This window comes from Rhinolophus hipposideros (genome assembly GCF_964194185.1).
Source record: "Rhinolophus hipposideros genome assembly, chromosome: 14".
Lineage (NCBI taxonomy): Eukaryota > Metazoa > Chordata > Mammalia > Chiroptera > Rhinolophidae > Rhinolophus > Rhinolophus hipposideros.
Genome location: NC_138060.1, coordinates 61,153,061 through 61,173,632, shown reverse-complemented (window position 1 = coordinate 61,173,632; position 20,572 = coordinate 61,153,061). Strand labels below are relative to the sequence as shown.

Below are 20,572 nucleotides of genomic sequence, written 5' to 3'. Positions count from 1 at the left end.
TGCTTTACTCCGATGCTCACCAGCATCACCCGCGCAAGCTGACTCCGCTTGCTAACCAGTTTTCTCTTCAACTCATGACCGAGTCTGCTCTTGTCAAGCGGTGTTCCTCCGAGCTCAGTACCAGCCCGCTCTTCTCCCTCAGGGATTTCTGTCCTGCGCTGTGGTTCTCAGCACCTCTAGGTGCTGCTGCTGCTGCTGCTGCGGAAGGTCTGGTCCAGGGGTGTCCAAACTTTGTTCAGTGGTTTTCACCAAGGGCCACATGCGGTAAAATACACAAACAGCCGGGCCACTCACTCGAGGTGAAGTACGTATTGCCTCACCTGGTTTCTTTAAGTAAACTAAATATATTTTTGGAATTTGCTGCGGGCCAATTAACAATGGATCATGGGCTGCAGTTTGGACACCCCTGCTCTAGTCACTGACGTCATCTGCCAGCACATTCTCAGCGTCACATGGTAACTCGCACAGTAGCCTTGTGAAGTATATACTACAGTATCTCCATTTTATAAATGAAGAAACTGAGGCACAGAGAGATTAGACGACAGTGCCAAAGCCACCGTTCATAAGTAGCAGAGTTGGGATTCAACCCAGCATCGGCTGGCCCGTCTTAGCCCTTGTGCTGCGCTGCCACAGATTTTGTCTCCAGCGCACGCCTTTCCCGTTAGGACCCTTCCTACGAGTTCAACAACCTGCTTATTTACATGGAGTTGCTGAAGATACCTCCGCTCTGCATTAGCACCATCTCTGCCATTGTCGAATGCTTCCCCATCTCAGCCACCCATTTGTTTCAGCCAGAAACCCAGGAGCCCTCCTCAAGTCTGCTTTCCCTTACTCCTCACGTCCAGTTCATCCACATGGCACGTTGCTTTGACCCTTCTACCACCAAACTTCTCAGAATCTCTTACATCATCTCCACTGCTACTGTCTTAGTCCAAGCCTGTAGCACCTGCTTCCACTTTTTGCTCTTCATTCTCCATAGATCAGCAAGAATAATTTTCTTAACATGTAAGATTGCGTCATTTCCCAGCTTAAAACTCTCCAGAGGCCCCATTGTAAATAGGAAAAAAACTACACTACTGTTCAAGGCCTCCTTCCATCAGTAGTTTTCCATCTGGGTGAGGTCATTCCTACTCCTACCCACTGGTAGACATTTGGACAGGTGTGGAAGAACTTCGGTTGTCAGGGGGCTTGGTTGGGAATGTTACATTTAGTGGGTGGAGGGGCCCTGGCTAACAAGCCAGTAGAGAAGCACTGCCCCACTTGCTCTGGCCCCCACCTACCTACCAGTCAGAATCCTAGGTTTCCAGCGTGAGTAGATGGTGTTGCCATTGAACCAGGTAGGGAGCGAACTGAGGAGAATAGTGCCGGATGGGGTGGGGGGGGTTCTTTCTCTAGACGTTAATGTGAGGTGGCTGGAAGATGTGCAGTTGTGGGGATACAGTACCCACTGGGTATATTTACGGGAGGTCTGGTTAGCGTAGTTGGAGGCAAGTACTGGTAGGTAGCCATCATTCCCACAAACATGGAAATCCAAACTGGGAAAGGGAGACTTAACAAGGCAAATTGGTAGTTGAACTGAGAAGTGTGTCAAGAGTGGAGCTCCAGGGTTGATGAACATTTAAGGGCCCGGCACTGGTGTTATTTGGGCTCCTTGGTTAATAATGTGTGGTATCAAAGCTAGTAGGATCGTTTTTATTTGTATTTGTTAATAAGCAAATATGTGTGTTATGGAATTATTTTGCTTTCAGTTTGAATGGTTTGACATTCCTCAGCCCTCGAATGGAGAATTGGTATGTAGACAGGTGTGTGAGACCCAAGAACCTTTGCAGGGTATCTGTGTTGTTGGGGGGATTCCGACCTGGGCGTTCTCCGCACCTTTGTCTACGTAGCTCGGCTGTCAGACCATTGAGGACAGGACCACTCTACTTTGGACCTCCTGTCTTCAGAAAATGTCCTTACAAGTCTGAGCCGTATTATTGAGAAGGAACATGACAAAAACGACCTTAGATGTAGCGACAGAAGCCATACAGATCTTCAAGTCTTACCCTCTCATCTTGCAATGGCAGGGAGAGGGACATGACTTGTTTGTTGTACTTTTATTTCTCTAAACGATGATACTCAGCCATGGTTGGACTTGAGAATCACCTGAGGAGCTTTTTAAAATACTGATAGCAGTAGGCCCCCACCTTAGACCCATTAAATAAGAATCTCTGGGGATTAAGGTTCAGGCATGTGAGTATTTTTTAAAAGCAGTCCAATTGATTTTAAGGGGCAACCAAGTATAATATTCACTGCTTTGGACACTTGATACTCAAAAATGTGGTCTGCAGACTAGCTCCCTCACTTGGAAGCTTGTTAGAAATGCAGGATTTCAGCTCCTATCTGAGACCTTTTGAATCAGAATCTGTACTTTACTAAAATCCGCAAGTGATGTTTGCTCATTATAGTTTGACAAGCAGTGCTTTGGGCCAGTAGTTCTGAGCAGTGTCTAAGCTTAGAATTGCCTTTTTACGTGGGAAGGTTTTAAAAAGACAGATACCTCTTTAAAAAGAGATTCTGGGGTGGAGCTCAGGTCTTGGTTTTTAAATCAGACATTCAAAAGTATAGCCAGGGCTGAGAAGCACTATGCTAGGCTTTGCTATCCCTGGGGTAAGGAGTAGAACTCCGAAGTTTCTTGACAGTAGGACAGCAAGGAGAAGAGATTTAAAACAGAACAAAACTATAACATTTTTCTGGCAGTTTTGCCAAACAGCCTGATGCAAAACAGTATTGACACATTTTGATGGTTTCTTTTTCATAGGCTCAAACTGTCCAGGTTGCTGAAGTTGAACCACAGTCACAGCCACAGCCTTCCCCAGAACTTCTGCTTCCAAATTCTCTGAAGCCAGAAGAAGGGCTGGAAGTGTGGAAAAACTGGGCCCAGACCAAGAATGCTGAGCTAGAGAAAGATGCTCAGAACAGACTGGCACCTATTGGGAGTAAGTGGAAGGGAGAAGGGGGTCAACTCTGTCTTGAAATGCAGTGGCACTAAATCAGCAGCAGGACAGAATGGCAGGAAAGCTGTGTCTCTTGGCCCTGGGTACTAGGGAGCTCCGTCTGCAACAGTATACTGAATTCCAGGCGAGCGATAAGCAGGCCTGACCAGGATGAACAGGATTTGCAGGATTTGCCCAAGACCAGGCATTTCGGTACACACAGCTTTCTGAAGTCAACCTTGATTCTGGGCAGAGCGACTTCTGGGAGGAGGTGGGAACCAGTGAGTGTGCTCAAGGCCGTTCTTCCTTATCATTATGCTTATATACTTCCTCTTATGACAGAGGGTGGATTTTTTTTCTTTCATGTTGTGGCCCTAATAAAAATTGTCAGGATATGTGAGGTGGGGAGGATTGTGTAAAGGAAACCCTTGGTGTCATAGGGCATACAGGATTATTGCCTTAGTTGGCCAGTTTTGATCATAGGTACAAGTGACCATTTCCATCCCAGCAGCCTGATGGACAATATCTATCTGCTCTAAGTCCTTCTTTCAGGGATATGAGATGCCAATAAAGAGATGATTGTTACCAGGACCCTCATTCACCTTTGGCATTTGTGTTGTAGGGCGCCAACTTCTGCGATTCCAGGAAGATCTCATCTCTTCTGCTGTGGCTGAGTTGAATTATGGGCTCTGTCTAATGACACGGGAAGCTCGGAATGGAGAAGGTGAACCCTATGACCCAGACGTACTCTACTATATTTTCCTGTGCATTCAGAAGGTACGAAACAGAACTTCACAGGAGCATGTTTGAGCTGTGTTCCCGTTGGGTATTTGCTGGTTAGTCAAATTAGTAAAATGACAAGCAAGTGATTATAATGAGGGCATTCTCTTTGAACTATATTATGTGTTTTAAGCGTGTATTTTTTTAATTGTAAAAGACCTACGTGTTCACTTTAGAAAATGAAATAAGCATCAATCATAATCCCACATCTAGAGCAATTTGTTAAAATATTTAATGTATTAAAAAGAAAAAACAAACAAAAGAACAAAGAAAAACCCAAAAAGTAAATATTTGGTATATTACCTGAGAGCCTTTTTTTCCTCCATCATGAAGCACTTTATATAGCACTTTTCTTTTTAAAGTAAACATGGTTTGCATAAAAGTAATTCATCCAAAATAAAATCTGGTGCTAACATACAGCTTGTCTTACTGTTCCCTGTGTTAACACAAAATAATTATAGAAGTCTAGTTAAATATACAACTGTAGTTAGGTTTTCAGGACATCTAACGTGAACCATAACAGAAATTCATTTTAGACTAGCAGTTTAGGAGAGCGAAGGTGGATTTTACAGTGTTTGCATGCTTCTGTGGAAAAGCCCACACTAGGATGGGAGAAAGCATTTGCCGGTTTGCACTCACCCTCTTGCCTGGGCCTGAGCAAAGTTGGCATCCCAGTTTGTTCTTCTTTCTTCTCAGTCAGGGCACTGGGTGAATTGCTTTACGTGCTGTCTCATTCCATGCCCTCCCCAGTTCTGGAAGGCAGGCACAGTCATCTCCATTCACAGACAAGGAAACAACCTCTCACGAGTTATTTAACTTCCACCATAGCTAATAAAAGCCTGGCCCCAGAGCTTGTACCATTGTTTCTGCTACCACAAGACAGTGCCTTCCTTGAAATAGCATTCACAGAATCTGCCCCATTGACCCAACTCTTCAGAGTGTTGTGAGCGTCAGTTCACACAGTCTGAAGTGTACTGTGGAAATGTCACATGCTAGACAGTTTTGACCTGGTGTGTTGATTTATTAAGGGGGACTGGGTAGGGAGAGGTGATGGTACTGGCAGAAAAATGTTTATCTCCCCTGAGAGTCTTACTTAGGAAACTACCAACAACTTTTGGTGATTGTTTTTCTTGTAGTATCTTTTTGAAAATGGACGGGTTGATGACATTTTCTCAGATCTTTATTATGTTCGATTCACGGAGTGGCTACATGAAGTTCTGAAGGACGTTCAGCCCCGAGTCACTCCACTTGGTAAGAGTTCCTAGTCCTTGGATGTCTTTCCCACCTGGGTTTAAAAAAGATCAGCTGCCCGTGTGGCTGGCTGTTAGACAGCATGTGGGTGAGGGTGCTATAAAACCTAGGCACCAGCATGGACTCTGTGCTGCTTGGCCTGATACGGAAGGGGCACTGCTTCCCCAACACAGGACCCAGCTGGTCCCAGTGTGGCAAGGACATGGGGTATGCAGAGCGTGGGCTAGTTACCTTTTTTTTTCCTGTTAAAATTTATTGATTAGAATCATTGCAAAAATTAAGAATTATAAACTGTTTCATCTAGATTACTCGTGTTACATATTGGGGGGGTTTCCATGTTTGAACATATGTTCTACATATGTAGAACATACATTTTTGCTTTACCCATAGGTAATTTCCTAGGCAGCATGTTGTGTTGGAAAGAACATGAGTTTTGCAGTAGAATGTCTGAAGTGTTTTGTTGTTTTTTTTAATAAATTTTATTTTTTAGACTAGTATTAGGTTTATAGAAAAATTGGGCAAGAGAAACAGAATTCCCATAGACTCCCTAATGTGTTCCCCTATTATTATTTTGTGTTAGTGTGGTATATTTGTTACAGTTGATGAACCGATATTGATACATTATTATTAAAGCCTATAGTTTATATTAGGGTTCACTCCTTATGTTGTACATTCTGTGGATTTTGACAAATGTATAATGACATGTATCTACAATTATAGTATAATACAGAGTTTTCACTGCCCTAAAATCACCTGTGTTTCACCTAGTCATCCCTCCTTCCTCCCCCTGAATCCCTGGCAGCCACAGGTCTTTTTACTGTCTCCACAGTTTTGCCTTTTCCAGAATGTCATATAGTTGTAGTAATTTAATATGTGGCCTTTTCAGGTTGGCTTCTTTCACTTAGAAATATGCATTTAATGTTCCTGAGTGTGTTTTTGTGGCTTGATAGCTCATTTCCTTTTATTGCTGAATAATATTCCATTGTATGGATGTACCACAGTTTGTTTATTTATTCACCTATTGAAGATTTTCCAAGTTTTGGCAATTATAAATAAAGCTGCTATAAACATTGTGTGTAGGTTTTTGGTGAAAGACTAGGTAGATACACTAATGGAACAGAATAGAGAGCCCAGAAATGGAGCCACAAAAATATCACCAACTTTGGACAAAGGAGCAAAGGCAGTTCAATGAAGAAAGGACAGTGTTTTCAACAAATGGTGCTGAAACAACAGGACATCATCCACCTGCAAAAAAATGAATCTAGACACATACTTCACACACTTCAAAAAACTATCTCAAAATGGACCATAGACCTCAATGTAAAATGCAAAACTATAAAACTCCTAGGAGATAACATAGAAAATTTAGGTGACCTTGGGTTTGGTGATGACTTTTTACATACAACACCAAAAGCACTGTGATCGATGAAAGAAAAAAATTGATAAATTGTACTTCATTAAAATTAAAAACTTCTGCTCTGTAAAAGACACTGTTAAGAGAATGAAAAATCAAGCCACAAACTGGGAGAAACTCTTCGCAAAACACATATCCAATAAAGGCCTGGTATCCAAAATATACAAAAACTCTTAGCACTCAACAATAAGAAAACAGATAAACTGATTAAAAAGATCTGAACAGATGCCTTACTAAAGAAGATATACCAGTAGTAGATAACTATATGAAAAGATGCTTATCATGTCATCAGGGAATTGCAAATTAAAATAATCACATACCACTATGCAGTCATTCGAATGGCTAAAATCCCAAGCACTGGCAGCACCAAATGCTGGATAGGAAGCAACAAGGACTGTCATTCATTGCTGGTGGGAATGTGAGGTGGTACAGCCACTTTGGAGGACCGTTCGGCATTTTCTTACAAAAGTCAACATTTTCTTGTATAATTCGGCAATTGCACTCCTTGGTATTTACCCAAATGAACTGAAAACAGTTTAGTTAACATCTATCACCATACAGTTACATGCTTAACCTTTTAAAAAAATTATTGGTTAAACAAATATTATTGAGTGCCTACTATGTGCCAGGCAGTATTCCAGGTGTAGATAATATTACATGGTAACGAACAGAATGGAGCTTATAGTCTAATGAGGGAGACATAGTATAAATAATAAATTTATGATTAAGTGCTTTAGAGAACAAAGCACAAAGGAATGGAAAGTGTAAAGGGCATAGCAGGGAGGCCTCTCTGAGTGGCTGTCATTAGAACAGAGACCTGAGTAAGTGAATCATGCTATGTGATTTGCAGATTTGCAAACGGTGGCTCTGCAGTTTGCTTTTCAAAGCTTTATTACGAAATTTCAAGCACATATAAAAGTAAACTAAAAATAGATTAATGACACTTCCGTGTACCTACTGATTATGGCAAATCGCGTTTCATATATATATATATATATATATATATATATATATACCATCTATTCTCCCCTCCCATGTTATTTTGAAGTAAATTATTTTGACACTATCCGTAGATATTTTAATATGTGTTCTTAACATGTCACAATGCTATTATCATACTTTTAAAAAATGATAATTCCATAGTGTCATTAAAATATGCCCTCTGTTTGAATTTCTGACTGTCTCCTAAATGCCATGATTTTACCTGAGTTAAAGGTCCTGCAGATAAGGTCCACACATTGAAATTGTTAGTGTACTTTTTAATGTTTACCTTTAATCTTTAATTTCCCCCTTGATTTTTTTGTTGTAACATATTTATGGAAAAACTAGCCTTTTAAATTTTCACACAGTTTGTATTTTGCTGAATACATCCCCATGGTGTAGTTTGACATATTCTTTCCCCTATATTTAGTTAATTGGTAGTTCCATGTAGAGACTTGATTAGGTTTTTTGTTTTTGTTTTTCTTTTTGGCAAAGTTACATCACAGATGAGTTATTTCCATCAGATGTCCACAATGCCTGGATCCATTAATTCATTAGTTGCAAATGGTGGTAGTCTAATGTTATTACTTCCTCATTATTAGCTGAAATACAAAGAAACTTTCCCTCGTCAACTTTTTGAATTCGTAGCAGTGTAGATTATATAGAAGAGGAAAGATAAAGGCTTGTTTCTTCTCCCTTGTTTAGCATGCATTTTTTATGGGAATGAGTTGGTTTACCAGCTTCCCCCAGTGATAACCAATTAGCCGGATAGTGTTTGTTTGTTTGTTTTTAAGAATCATCATGAACTGATGAATTTAAACTTATTTAATATGATTCAGTCTATTGCAGGTGTTATCTTTACTGATGTGCAAATTGTCCAATCTTTGGGTATTTGGAGCGTCTTTAAATTGGCCCTTAAGTTCTTTTGACACAACCCTTCTTCCTTGATTTGTGGTTTGCCAAAATATTCCAGGCTCATCTTGGAAATTTCCTGTCCCAATGTAGAATCAGTCTGTTCTCCATAGAGCCTGGTTATTTTAGTGACAAAGGGTATTTCAGTACCAAAGTCTGGATGCTAGACATGCTCATTGCTCCTGGGTTGGTCATTGTTTCTAGGCTTTTTAGTGGGCAGAACCAAAAATATAAAAAATAAAAACCAAAATAGACCATTTTGATACTTCTAGTTTACAATCAGAACTACAAGGCTTTTTTGTATGATATCTCTATTTGTATCTCCCTTCTCCCATGCCAGGATTCCTGGTTTTCAGGCATTCAAGTTCTCTTTTTAAGTTGTGTTGTTAAGACGCGATGAAAGCTAGGGAAGTGACACCAGGCAGAATGAACCCAGAGAAAATAGGGCATGCCAAGATATGTCTGGGACCAGTCCTAGGGCTGGCCTTCCATGAGGAGGGCTGTCTTCTGCTACTCCTCTGCTCCAGACATGCCTACCTCATTGTCACTGGGCCACAAAATACAAGAGTAGAGGCAGAGCTGCTCTAAAGAGATGGAAGTTCGCAAATGGAGTTAGAATGCCAGCTTTGGCAAGAACAGAGAAGAGGAATGTATTGGGCAGAATATTTCTTTCCCTGCTCCTAAGAAGTGGCACCGGCACTGCCTGCCTGGAGAGTCCTGAAGCTCCTGCAAGAGAATGCTGCTGCCTGCTGTCGTTTTGCCATGGCCTCTATGTCCGGCACACACACACTGGTACATGGACTGTTGAATGAACACATGAAAGGGGCTTGGTGATCAAACTGCTGTCCTTTGCCCTTGCCTAGCTGTTAATTCGCTTATGAACCAGGGTCTTTCAGTAAAACGTGCCCTGTGGGGGACACCTGTAATAGTTGTGAATGCAGTCTCCCCTTTATCTAGAGAAGGGATGAGAATGGATTTGCTTTCTAGAGGTGGAAGACGTGACAGGAGGTTTAGTAAGGGCAAACGGACATGATACCAGTTCTTTGAGTCCTGGACACCTTTGAAAATATGATGAAAGCTCTGTACCCTCTTTCCAGAGATGTATGCGTATATGCATAGTTTGGTTTATAGTTTTGGGTGTTTCACTTCCCTAAGCCTTTTGCCCCAGGTTAACCTCGGATTAAAGGGAGAATTGACATCAGGTAAGAGCAGTCATGTGTAGGCCAGTGGTTCTCAAAATGTGGTCTTAGGAACTTGTTAGAAATGTATGTTATCAGGTCCCACCCCAGAAATTTGCGTTGGGACCCAGCTATTTGTGTTATAACAAGCTTTCCAGATGATTCTGCCATGCCAGGGAGACTTCTGGTTAAACTTGTACTCCTGTGTGGTCCCTATTGCGCCTTGCACTTCCCGTCCTGCACCTGTGAGGGACTGCCTGCCATCCTCTTGTTGTAGCAGTCCTCTGTTCCTCCTAGGCTACGTGCTGCCCAGCCACGTGACTGAGGAGATGCTGTGGGAGTGCAAGCAGCTCGGGGCCCACTCCCCTTCCACCCTGCTGACCACCCTCATGTTCTTTAACACCAAGTAAGTGTTCTAGAGGCTCCATGCTTAGCCACTGCTGGCATCTGCCCAGTGAAGAGGGTGGAAACGATCCAGGCAGCCTTCTGAATTCCTTTGACACATATTTAAGAGCCTTTGGGCTACTGAAAGCCCTCAGCCCCACTTGGCTGCATTTTGTGTGGTGACTGGTGAGGCTGACATGCTTGCCAGACCCCGACCATCAGCCTTGATATGGCTTCTCCACTAGACAGTGTATTTGGGTGTGGGCCTCCCCATATCCTGGGAGTGTGGGCAGTGGTTCCTCTGAAGCCCTGATGGCGGAGCGTGAGTCATGGTCTCCTCCTGGCACCCCTCCCTTTGCCTTGCTTTCACTTGTGGTGCAGGTACTTCCTGTTGAAGACAGTGGACCAGCACATGAAGCTGGCCTTCTCCAAGGTCTTACGACAGACAAAGAAGAACCCCTCTAATCCTAAGGATAAAAGCACGAGTATTCGGTACCTGAAGGCACTTGGGATACACCAGACTGGCCAGAAAGGTAGGGGAAGGAGGTGGGCTGCAGAAACAGGTGTTGTTGTCCGGCCCTGCCCCGTGCCTCGTGGTGACTAAAGGTTGGGATTTGCTGGATAGGAATTCTCCATTCCTTTCGCAGCCAGAAACTTCAAACTCTTCAAGACACAGAGATGCCCCAGAAAAGAGCTTGCCTTTTCCTTTCATAGTCACTTCCCATGCCTCACACCCTTTCCCCTTCTAGTATTTCCTAATTGGGATGGCTAGAAGCCTAAGGGTCCTAATGTGGGCCTGAGCTAAGGCAGTCTTACGCCATGTCTATGGTGGGGTGTGTTTTATAGTTACAGATGACATGTATGCAGAACAGACGGAAAATCCAGAGAATCCACTGAGATGTCCCATCAAGCTCTACGATTTCTACCTCTTTAAATGGTGAGGAGGCTATATTCTGAGTGGGTAACTGTGTGTGCATGTGCGTACCTGTGTACAGAGGCGTTCTTTAGTCCCCAACTAAGTAAAAACACACTTCCCAAAAGCTAAATAGAAAAGTATCCTTACTGTTTTTCCCAAAGCATGCCATGTGCTCAGCACTGTAATGTAAAAGGGGTCCCTGCTTCCTGATGGTCCCCTTTTATGGAGAGGAGATGAAGGTAGAGGGAGGCAGGTACAGAGAGGCTCCATCCCATTGAGCATAGGCCTGCTTCTCCCAGGGCTTATCGTTTTGTCACTCCCACCATCGATCTGGAGATAGGGCGGGAAATTCTTTCCTTGGCTTTTCTTGTCTCTGGCCCCTGCAGTTTGGCTGTCATTTCCACAGCAATGCCAGAATGATCTTTCTCCCTTGTAGGTCTTCTCATGTTATTTAAATTAAAACTTGCAATGGTTTTCTTTTTCACAGTAATCCTGATGTGGCCAACAGGCCTTACATTCACTCCTCTGCTAACCTAATGTCCATCTAACTCTAGGCTCTCTAGCTATGCTGCTTCCTCTCCACTCCAGGGCATCATGCTTGCCCTTTCTCAAGGCCTCAGCACCGAACTTTTCCTTATTGGCCAACCCCCGCCCATCCCGCCTCACCCCTACCAGTTAACTGCTCCTCCTGTGCACCCTGGCCTCCTGCACAGCTTTAAGAGGGAAGCATTTTCAGATTCCCTGCCTATTCCCTCAGGCTGTTTCCTCTATTGTACTTACCACTGTTTTTGTCATTTTGTGTGTATTTGTGTAACTGTAATTACTGTCTGCCTCGCATCGGTAAACTATAAGGTAGGGACTCTTGGATTTTGTTCATTTCTTTAACATCAGCACCTAGTTCAGGGACTGGCATACAGTAACCCTTTGAAAAATCTTGAGTGGATGGTTGAATAACAGGATGGCATGGGCTAAATACTTAAGAGATGTACAGTACAACATTGAGGGGATAGAGGTGTGACCCCAGGTAAGGGCCCCACATCATAGCCATACTGGGAAGGCAGATAGAGCCCATCAGGTAGAACTCAGGAATTATCAATGGATTGGGTAAAGGAAACAACGTGAACAAAGACTTGGAGATAGACCTCTGGGTCTACTTAGGACATGGTTGGGCTCAAGTAGTTGCGCCCAGGGACCCTAGGCAGTTGTTTGTCCGAGGAATCGCAGCTGGCAGGCAGTGTGTGAGGGAGAAACAGAAGGAGGCAGCCTATTCCTGGCATTTGCAGTACTTCCAAAGGAGGGCGTAGGTAGGTATGTGTTGGCTGCATGGAGTTCAGTAACTGCCACCACACCTTCCAGAGCCTGTCCTTTCCCAGCTGTTGCAGGCAGCATCTGTCTAGGAGGTTCGGGCGGGAGGGCTGAGACGGGGGTAGATTTAACCAGCTTTTACTGACATATTCTTCAGTCCCCAGAGTGTGAAAGGCCGAAATGACACCTTTTACCTGACGCCCGAGCCAGTGGTGGCCCCCAACAGCCCAATCTGGTACTCGGTCCAGCCTATCAGCAGAGAACAGATGGGACAGATGCTGACTCGGATCCTGGTGATACGAGAAATTCAGGAGGCCATTGCTGTGGCCAACGCCAGCACCGTGCACTGAGCTCCCTTGACCACGGTGCAAGGGAGAGCATCCAGGAAAAAACGGACAGACTTTCACACTAAAGAAGAGGCCTCCATTTTTGCTTTTCTTTTTTTAATTGGTGTAGTTATGAAGCCTTTCGGACTGCTTCTGTTTAAAATACAAAAGGAAACTTTGCCCCAGTGCATTTTCATAAACCTGCTGCGGCAGACTCCTCAGCCGGTAGGGGCTCTGGGTTTCCTACGAGCCAGGTGTCCTAGAAAGTTGCTGGCTGACTTTTTCTTTCTTTCTTTTTTTTTCTTTGTCTGGAGCCTTGGGAAAGGGCTTGGACTGTTAGGAGAAATGTGGCCCCTTCCCTTCCTCCAGAAAGATGGAATTAATGATGGATCGACCCTTCAAGGAGTCTCCCCAGCTGGTTTCCACTCTTAACTGGCCGACTTCGCAGACCACAGGGGAGCCACAGTCATTTCTTCATGCTCAGACATAAACTTAGCATCTTAATGGAAGGAAAATGAGGGGAACTTCAATTATGATTTATTAAAGACAATTTCTATTACACCCTCCTTTATGACAAGTGACATTTTAGATGTTAAAGTAAAAACTTTACCATGCCTTTTTTTTTTTTTGGCCTAACAATGAGGCCTTAAACCTGAGGCTCCTGTGCCTGATGGAATTCTTGTAACATACACTTGTGTATCATATAAAGATACCACTCTGTTTCTCTTATGTATTCTTAATCTAGTTGTTTATTAAGAATGACAAGCACGTCTTTTCAACATGCTAGTGAACACCGCCTCTTTATTTGGGAGGAGATTGGCGGGACAGTGGAAGCAAAACCGTGCCTGTTAATTAAATGGGCCAAGGTCTTGCGGGAGGGGGCGGCGACGCGAAACAGGCTACGGCGTAGGTCGTGCGCATGCGCCATCTCCCGCCAGCCCCGCCCCCGATACGCCCCGGCTCCGCCTCTCGCGCTGCGTCCTGACGTCTGCGGCGCGCAGGGCGCAGTGACGACAGTGACGAGTGTATATTGGCGCGGCCCTGACGCTGCAGGTCTCTGCAGCGTGGTACTCCAAGACACGCGACTTTTCCCCGCGCCCGCCATGGCTGACTACCTGATTAGCGGGGGCACGTCCTACGTGCCAGACGACGGGCTGACGGCACAGCAGCTGTTCAACTGCGGGGACGGCCTCACCTACAAGTGCGGGGCTAACGGGCTCCCCCGGGCGAGGAGAGGGGCGGCGCGCTGGGCGGAGGGGCCGGGTGGGGCTTCCATTGGCCGCACTCGGGCCGGGGTCTGGGGACAGGTTCCGGAAATTCCCTGCTCATCGCGGGCTCACTGACAGATCGGAATCGGGGTGGGATGGAGGCGGTATCTTGACAGTGCTTGGGAATTCAGGCTAGAAACTACCTTCTCTGGGCACATGGAGTTGTCGGTGCCAGGGGCGCTGATGACAGCTAGGTGGCAGAAAAGGTCCCCTGTCGCCATCTCCACCTTGTGCTGTGCCTCGCCTGTGACACATGGGCTTAGGTCATTGTCTCTGCTCAAGTGCCTATGAGATGATCGATGGGGATGGAGTTTCGGGTTGCACTAAGCCTGAGCCTTACTTTCAATTCGCTCCCCTCCCCCGTAGTGACTTTCTCATTCTTCCCGGGTACATCGACTTCACTGCAGACCAGGTGGTGAGTATGGCCAGGAATTGGTCCTTAGCATTAAGGTTGGGTAAGGTGCTGCTGCTGTATCCTGGTCTCTTGACTACCTCACCATATTGGGCTTGGGGTGGAGTCTACGGAATGGTCTCACTAGCATGCAGGTCATACAGGGCGCCTGTTTTGTGGGGGAATCTGGCACCGTCCTGAGGTATGTGAGGTGCTTTCCCACACTAGCTGGCCTTCTATTTTCAGGACTTGACCTCTGCTCTGACCAAAAAGATCACTCTGAAGACTCCACTGGTTTCCTCACCCATGGACACAGTCACAGAGGCTGGGATGGCCATAGCAATGGCGGTGAGCACCGTGAGGTGTGCGGGCAAAAGCCGGGCCCTGATCTCTCTTCCCCAAAGGCATACAGCCATGCCTCTCTTATTCTTGTCCTTTTCCCCGTTTTCTGCTCATTCTACAGCTTACAGGCGGCATTGGCTTCATCCATCACAACTGTACACCTGAATTCCAGGCTAATGAAGTCCGGAAAGTGAAGGTCAGAAGGGCAAGGATTGTGGTCAGGAGTTCCTGGGGATTCCATTGATGTGGAGTGGGGTGGGAGTGGGGGATTTATTTTGCTTCTAATTTAGAATCCTTTTTCCCCACTGTGGCGTTGAATTCCTGAGCAGAAGAGCCTGAGACCCTGGGTCTTAAGGCAACAGGACAGGACCAAATGGACAGTGCCCACAGCTCACCCATGTCTCTCGGGTTGAGATAGATGTCGGTGTGATCTGTCCTGCGGCTCTCACTGCCAAAGGGGGAGTTGGCACAGAGCCCAGGCTTCAGACCAACAGCTTGGTGGAAGTGGTTCAGAAATACCCTTTCTCACCATCCCTTCTAGAAATACGAGCAGGGATTCATTACGGACCCTGTGGTCCTCAGCCCCAAGGATCGAGTACGGGATGTGTTTGAAGCCAAGGCCCGGCACGGCTTCTGTGGTATCCCCGTCACTGACACGGGCCGGATGGGGGGCCGCCTGGTGGGCATCATCTCCTCAAGGGACATTGATTTTCTCAAGGAAGAGGAGCACGATCTGTTGTTGGAAGAGGTGAGTGGCTGGCCGAGCAAAGCCAAGCTCTGGTAAGCAGGAGGCATCTCGGAGGGCCTCTGTTGTCCAGGAAAGATGAATGCCTTGCCAGGTGTTTGATCCCTTCGTGGGGTTCCTGCCTCGCCCCCACCAGAGGCTCTCAAACTGCCCAATGTTTGCCAGCATACATACTGTGTACTTTGTCACCCCCTGGGTGGGGGCAGTGTGTCAGGACCAACTTCAGCCTCCTCTTTTAATTCTCTTGTCATTGGTCCAGGGTGGCCCATCTTCGTCCACAATGTTCACAGGCTGATCCACGTCCCATGTTGTCCTTTCTTCTCCGTTCTCACGCTGGCCGCTAGATTGCAGCAGACTGTTGTTGGTTTCACTTGAGCAGGGTGGTTTGGGTGCAGGTGTATGAACATGGTCTTTGGAACCTCACATGAGTTACAGGCAGGGCTGGTCTCTGACTGGCCTTTCCTCACAGCTCCCCTCCCTCCTAGATCATGACAAAGAGAGAGGACTTGGTGGTAGCCCCTGCAGGCATCACGTTGAAGGAAGCAAACGAAATTCTGCAGCGCAGCAAGAAGGGTAAGTCCTGGAGGTCTGAGGGGTTCTGTAACCAGAGACTAGGGTCCTGATTCATGTCCTGCTCTGCCCCCAGGAAAGTTGCCCATTGTAAATGAAGACGATGAGCTGGTGGCCATCATTGCCCGGACAGACCTGAAGAAGAACCGGGATTACCCACTGGCCTCCAAAGACGCCAAGAAGCAGCTGCTGTGTGGAGCAGCCATCGGGACTCATGAAGATGACAAGTATCGGCTGGACTTGCTAGCCCAGGCTGGTGTGGATGTAGTTGTTTTGGTGAGCCGCCGCCCAGGGCAGGCTGGGGCGGAAGGGGCAGCTGCCGTACCAGGCTCACGGGGACCTCCTCCCTGTCCAGGACTCTTCCCAGGGCAACTCCATCTTCCAGATTAATATGATCAAGTATATCAAAGAGAAATACCCGAGTCTTCAAGTCATCGGAGGCAACGGTGAGGCAGGACAGGCATGAAGGACACGGGGAAAGTGGGAAGCTAGGCTCCCATCTCGACGTTCCCCTGAGCCTTTCTTTGTTCCTCATGACAGTGGTCACAGCTGCTCAGGCCAAGAATCTCATTGATGCTGGCGTCGATGCCCTGCGGGTGGGCATGGGAAGTGGCTCCATCTGCATCACCCAGGAAGGTAGGAAGATGCTTTGGCAGGGCCCTTAGCTCCACGTGCCCTGGAGCCAAGCGCTCTCGTGGGAACTAAATGAGTCCTCCAATAGGGGCAGCCCCAGGGCCAAATAGGCCCCTTGGATGGGTGACCTGCTGGAAGCAAGACGAGCTCGTCATTCCTCACTTGCCACTCCCCCCTGCCTAGCCTGGCCTCCTTGCTCCTGCTCTGCGCCCTCTCTAAACTCTGGTCTGTTTGTTTTATTTAGCGGCTCCCAAGATCCCTCCAGACATAAAGTCCCACAGCCCCAAATGCCCTTCTACTGTCACGGGCTGCTATAGTAAGTCCGGCCCGGCTCACTGGCCCGGCCCAGCTGCCCACCGCCCGGCTGCTTGGTTGATTGTAGCTGTAGCTCCCGGGGTTTGTGGTGCTGGTGGGTGGGCAGGGCAGACTGAATGACAGACCATGGTTTTGGGAGCTGCTCGAAAACAGCTCCCCATCCTCTTCCTGGGGTGTTTACAGGGCAGACCTCCTTCCCCAGGTAGGCCCTGCTCTGCCCACATCTCCTGCAGTAAGCGCAGCTCAGGGACCAACTCGAGCACACTTTTCCTTCCACACAACCACTGCTGATTTTGCCTGAGCTGCCCACCGTCTAGGGAGGAAGGGATGGGCCTCCGGGTACTAACTGCACGGTGACCCCAACCCCACCTGATACTAGTTTGGGGCTTTCTCAGCTGCTGCCTGCATGTGCCTGAGGCTGCCCTGGGCCATGCACATGCACGCGCACACGCAGGGGTGAGTGGTGGCCATCACAGCTGTTTGCACTGTTCAATGCAGATTGGGCGGCAGCCATCCCAGACATGACTTGTCCTCAGCCAGGCTGTAGTCCTGGTACAGGTGTAGCTGAGAGCTCCTGGGTGCAGAGTTGTGGCTACAGGGCCCCTTGCCTGTCCCCACTAACTCCACCCACCCATCTGTTCCTGTCTCTTAACAGTGCTGGCCTGTGGGCGGCCCCAAGCAACAGCAGTGTACAAGGTGTCAGAATATGCACGGCGCTTTGGTGTTCCTGTCATTGCTGATGGAGGAATCCAAAATGTGGGCCACATTGCCAAAGCCTTGGCCCTTGGGGCCTCCACAGGTGAGGCCCAGCACCTAGGGAGCCTGGTGGGACTCCTTCCCGTGCCACTCAGGTCTGCCCCCAGCACTCCATCTGTCCCTAGTCATGATGGGATCCCTCCTGGCTGCTACCACTGAGGCCCCTGGCGAGTACTTCTTCTCCGATGGGATCCGGCTAAAGAAGTACCGTGGTATGGGCTCTCTTGACGCCATGGACAAGCACCTCAGCAGCCAGAACAGATACTTCAGGTGGGACTGGAAGGTCAGCTACTGTGTGCCAACCCTGCACGGACAGCCTCATCTGTCCTCTGACTTTGTCCATCTCTTGCCTTTCCCTGCAGTGAAGCGGACAAAATCAAGGTGGCCCAGGGGGTGTCGGGGGCTGTGCAAGACAAAGGGTCCATCCACAAATTTGTCCCCTACTTGATTGCCGGCATCCAGCACTCCTGCCAGGACATTGGTGCCAAGAGTTTGACCCAAGTCCGGTAAGCTGGGGAGCTTGGACATGGGGTGGGGGCTGGGGGGTGCAAGGCCAGCAACCCACATCAGACATCTCCTTTAGAGCCATGATGTATTCTGGGGAGCTCAAGTTTGAGAAGAGAACGTCCTCAGCACAGGTGGAAGGTGGCGTCCACAGTCTCCATTCGTAAGTGACCAACCCTTTTCCACTCCTGTGTCTTCAGAGTGGAGGTCTCTGCTATGCCTCCTTCCTGCTACCCTCATCTCACAGCTGGTCCTTCTGCCTACAGGTATGAGAAGCGGCTTTTCTGAAAAGGGATACAGCATACCCCATTGGTTTTTCAATAAAAGTTTGAAAAAAAGTGATGCTTGATTTTTGAGGTCAACAGGCCAGTGGGGCTGTGCAGCTGCCATGTCACACGAACACACACCTTCATTTCCAGGGAAAGCCTCAGCCCCCCCACCCCCCTGAGGTAAGGATGCTCGTGGACCTGGAAGGGAGTAGTTCTCGATTCAAAAAGTGCCTCCTGAGGCAGCTCACAAGCCAGCTCTGAACAGCTGGCTCCCCGGGGGCCATCTCGGGTTCTGACTGGCTGCTTAAGGGACGAGTCGGGGAACAGTCCAGGGGCTTTGGACTGACATCCACAGGGCCTCCTGCGGGCCCAAAGCTTGGCCACATGGGACCAGGTTGAGACCCACATGCACCTTCTCTAACTTGACTCTCTGCTGGACCTTGTGGAGAAAGGACTGCAGTCACCTCGAGTCTGCATGCGAGCAAGTAGACGTGCAGTATGGAAGAGGTGTATGTGCCACCTCCTGGCCTCTGAGGGACCGTGTGGTTAGGTGAAAAGCTGACCCTTTGGTTTCTCCACATCCTCCCCCCCCATCAAGAGCCTACTGAGCCAGCAGCCTTTGGCCAGCAACACACATAATATAAATGGGAGAAATATATTATTAACTTGCTGGCAAGACAAGCATTACAGTGCCACAGGGGAGGGGCTAATGAAAGCACTGGGACCCCTGCAGTCTGCAAAAGGGGCCAGGGTCAGCTCAGTTCCTGGGATTCATGCTGCAGCTTGGGCCGGAGATGTGAACGCTGTCCCTCCAGGTGGCGGGATGAGAGCGGCTCCTGTCACTCGGCCTTCATGACACAGGAAGTTGAAAGTGGCACAGGCATTGGGCTGCAAAGAAAAAGCCAGCATGAGCTGGGCTAGGGCTAGGTCTGGGCTCCCCTCAGCCTGCCCAAGTCCGGGCACTGACCGTGTCCTGCACTTCCACAGCGATACCCCGCTGCCTCATGGCTCGCAGCACCTGGGACTGCAGCCGCTCAGTCCGGTCTCCAGTGCCGACCACAACAATCTCTAGGAAAGGATGGGCACAGTTAGTCTACAACCAGGTCTGCAGATGGGCTGGGGTGGGGGTGGCTTTGTGGGGCTCAGAGCACCTCAGCCTCTTCAGTACCTATTCGCGGCTCCAGCATCCAGAAGAGAGAGAAGCTTTCTTCCGTGATGTCCTGGTGGGATCCTACCTGTGTGGGGAAGAGGCACGTTAGACACAACAAATCCACACAGCTTTCCCCACAGACCTCCACGGGGCCACGATAAAGCTAAGTCGCCCGGGGCAGAATCCCGCAGCCCGCGGGCTCTGGCCCTCAGATTCCTCCCTGCAGGGAAGGGCTCACGTTCCACTGCACCACCGAGTGCGGGAGAAGCGCGCAGGGCCCAAACACGCGATTTCCGTTGACCACGAAGCCCCGGCTGCTGTAGCTGTCGATGTACATGGCGTGTGAGGACTCGCGTTGCAACAGAGAGATGCGTGTCCGCTGATACAGCTCGTCATCCGCGGGAGTGAGCCGGTGCCCACGCCGTGGGGCCCTGAGGAGGGGTATAGTCAGGGTCTGGGGCGGGAGGTGCGGGGCCGGGGGCCGCCGGCCGAGGCGGACGGGGTGGTCAGGGACGCTGGGGCCGGGCTCACCATAGCAGATGGGCTGGCGGGCGGCGGAGAGCGGGTCGCGCTCGGTACAGGGCGCGAAGCACGAACGGGGAGACCATGGCGAAACCGCGCGCAGTGTCAGCGGGGTCGTAGCGGAGCCCAGCACAGCGCGGCTACAGCGCCCCCTGCGGCCCGGAGGACGCCGCGCAGCCCGGCCGGCCGAGCGCGGGAGGCGGCCCGTGCCATCTGTCCCAGAAAGGCGCGTCCCCCAGCGCGGCTCCGGTGTCTGCATCTGCCTCCCGCCCGCCCCGGGCCCCCGCAGACCGTCCTGGGGGAGCCGGACACCTGGTGGTGGTGTCGACCTCAGGGCACCGCCTGGGCCCCAGCCGCGGCCTGGCTGCCGGCTCTCCAACAGGGCTGCCGTTACTCAGGGCTTTGGGGGCCCGGGCGGGGCGGCCGCGCACCTGGCCCAGTCCCGAACACCTGGCTAGGGCGTGGTGCCAGCCTCCGAGCCCCTAATCCCGGCTTTGGGGCGTCGGGTTCCGAGGGCGGGGCGCACTGCTCAGGTTTCCCCCGCTCGCCGCTGAATCACACCCCTCCCCAACCGTCACCCGCACGACCGTTGCCGTCGCCTCCGCGCGCCGCACGGGGCGTGGCCGCGCGTGGATTGGCTTTTCGGGAGCGCGAGGGGGCGTGGCCGACTGGTTTCTCCTTAAAA

The 20,572-nt window shown here is 49.0% G+C and overlaps 3 protein-coding genes across 10 annotated transcripts in view; 2 read left to right on the top strand and 1 right to left on the bottom strand.

The window, feature by feature from the left end:
• QRICH1 (glutamine rich 1) overlaps positions 1 to 13,201 on the top strand; it is a 36,774-nt gene extending 23,573 nt beyond the window's left edge. For all 4 annotated transcript variants that reach the window (XM_081072286.1, XM_081072289.1, XM_081072287.1 and 1 more), the window contains 7 exons: positions 2,801 to 2,978; positions 3,598 to 3,752; positions 4,892 to 5,006; positions 9,789 to 9,897; positions 10,257 to 10,408; positions 10,722 to 10,812; positions 12,254 to 13,201. In XM_081072286.1, the coding sequence (XP_080928412.1) occupies positions 2,801 to 2,978; positions 3,598 to 3,752; positions 4,892 to 5,006; positions 9,789 to 9,897; positions 10,257 to 10,408; positions 10,722 to 10,812; positions 12,254 to 12,446 (993 nt within the window). In that variant the 3' untranslated portion in view covers positions 12,447 to 13,201. The remainder of the gene's footprint in view (positions 1 to 2,800; positions 2,979 to 3,597; positions 3,753 to 4,891; positions 5,007 to 9,788; positions 9,898 to 10,256; positions 10,409 to 10,721; positions 10,813 to 12,253) is intronic.
• Positions 13,181 to 18,284, top strand: IMPDH2 (inosine monophosphate dehydrogenase 2; the record flags this gene model as incomplete). Of its 5 annotated transcripts, XM_081072292.1 has the most annotated exons (15): positions 13,412 to 13,623; positions 14,057 to 14,105; positions 14,328 to 14,429; positions 14,545 to 14,619; positions 14,965 to 15,171; positions 15,654 to 15,741; positions 15,815 to 16,014; positions 16,094 to 16,184; positions 16,279 to 16,374; positions 16,616 to 16,687; positions 17,342 to 17,485; positions 17,568 to 17,712; positions 17,805 to 17,948; positions 18,026 to 18,109; positions 18,213 to 18,284. In XM_081072292.1, 15 exons carry the CDS (start codon positions 13,526 to 13,528, stop codon positions 18,232 to 18,234), a joined length of 1,617 nt encoding a protein of 538 aa, XP_080928418.1. The 5 variants fall into 5 exon arrangements, with proteins under 5 accessions (XP_080928416.1, XP_080928418.1, XP_080928420.1 ...); XM_081072290.1 differs by lacking the exon at positions 16,616 to 16,687 and having other exon boundaries at positions 13,181 to 13,623; XM_081072291.1 differs by lacking the exon at positions 13,412 to 13,623 and having other exon boundaries at positions 13,808 to 14,105.
• A 572-nt stretch (positions 18,285 to 18,856) lies between these two features.
• Positions 18,857 to 20,467, bottom strand: NDUFAF3 (NADH:ubiquinone oxidoreductase complex assembly factor 3). Its single transcript, XM_081072297.1, has 5 exons — positions 19,897 to 20,467; positions 19,604 to 19,796; positions 19,384 to 19,450; positions 19,183 to 19,283; positions 18,857 to 19,103 (listed from the first exon to the last, which is right to left on the bottom strand). The coding sequence occupies exons 1-5, from the start codon at positions 19,971 to 19,973 to the stop codon at positions 18,987 to 18,989; spliced, it is 555 nt and encodes a 184-aa protein (XP_080928423.1). The 5' UTR covers positions 19,974 to 20,467; the 3' UTR covers positions 18,857 to 18,986.
• Between the last annotated feature and the right edge of the window lie 105 nt (positions 20,468 to 20,572).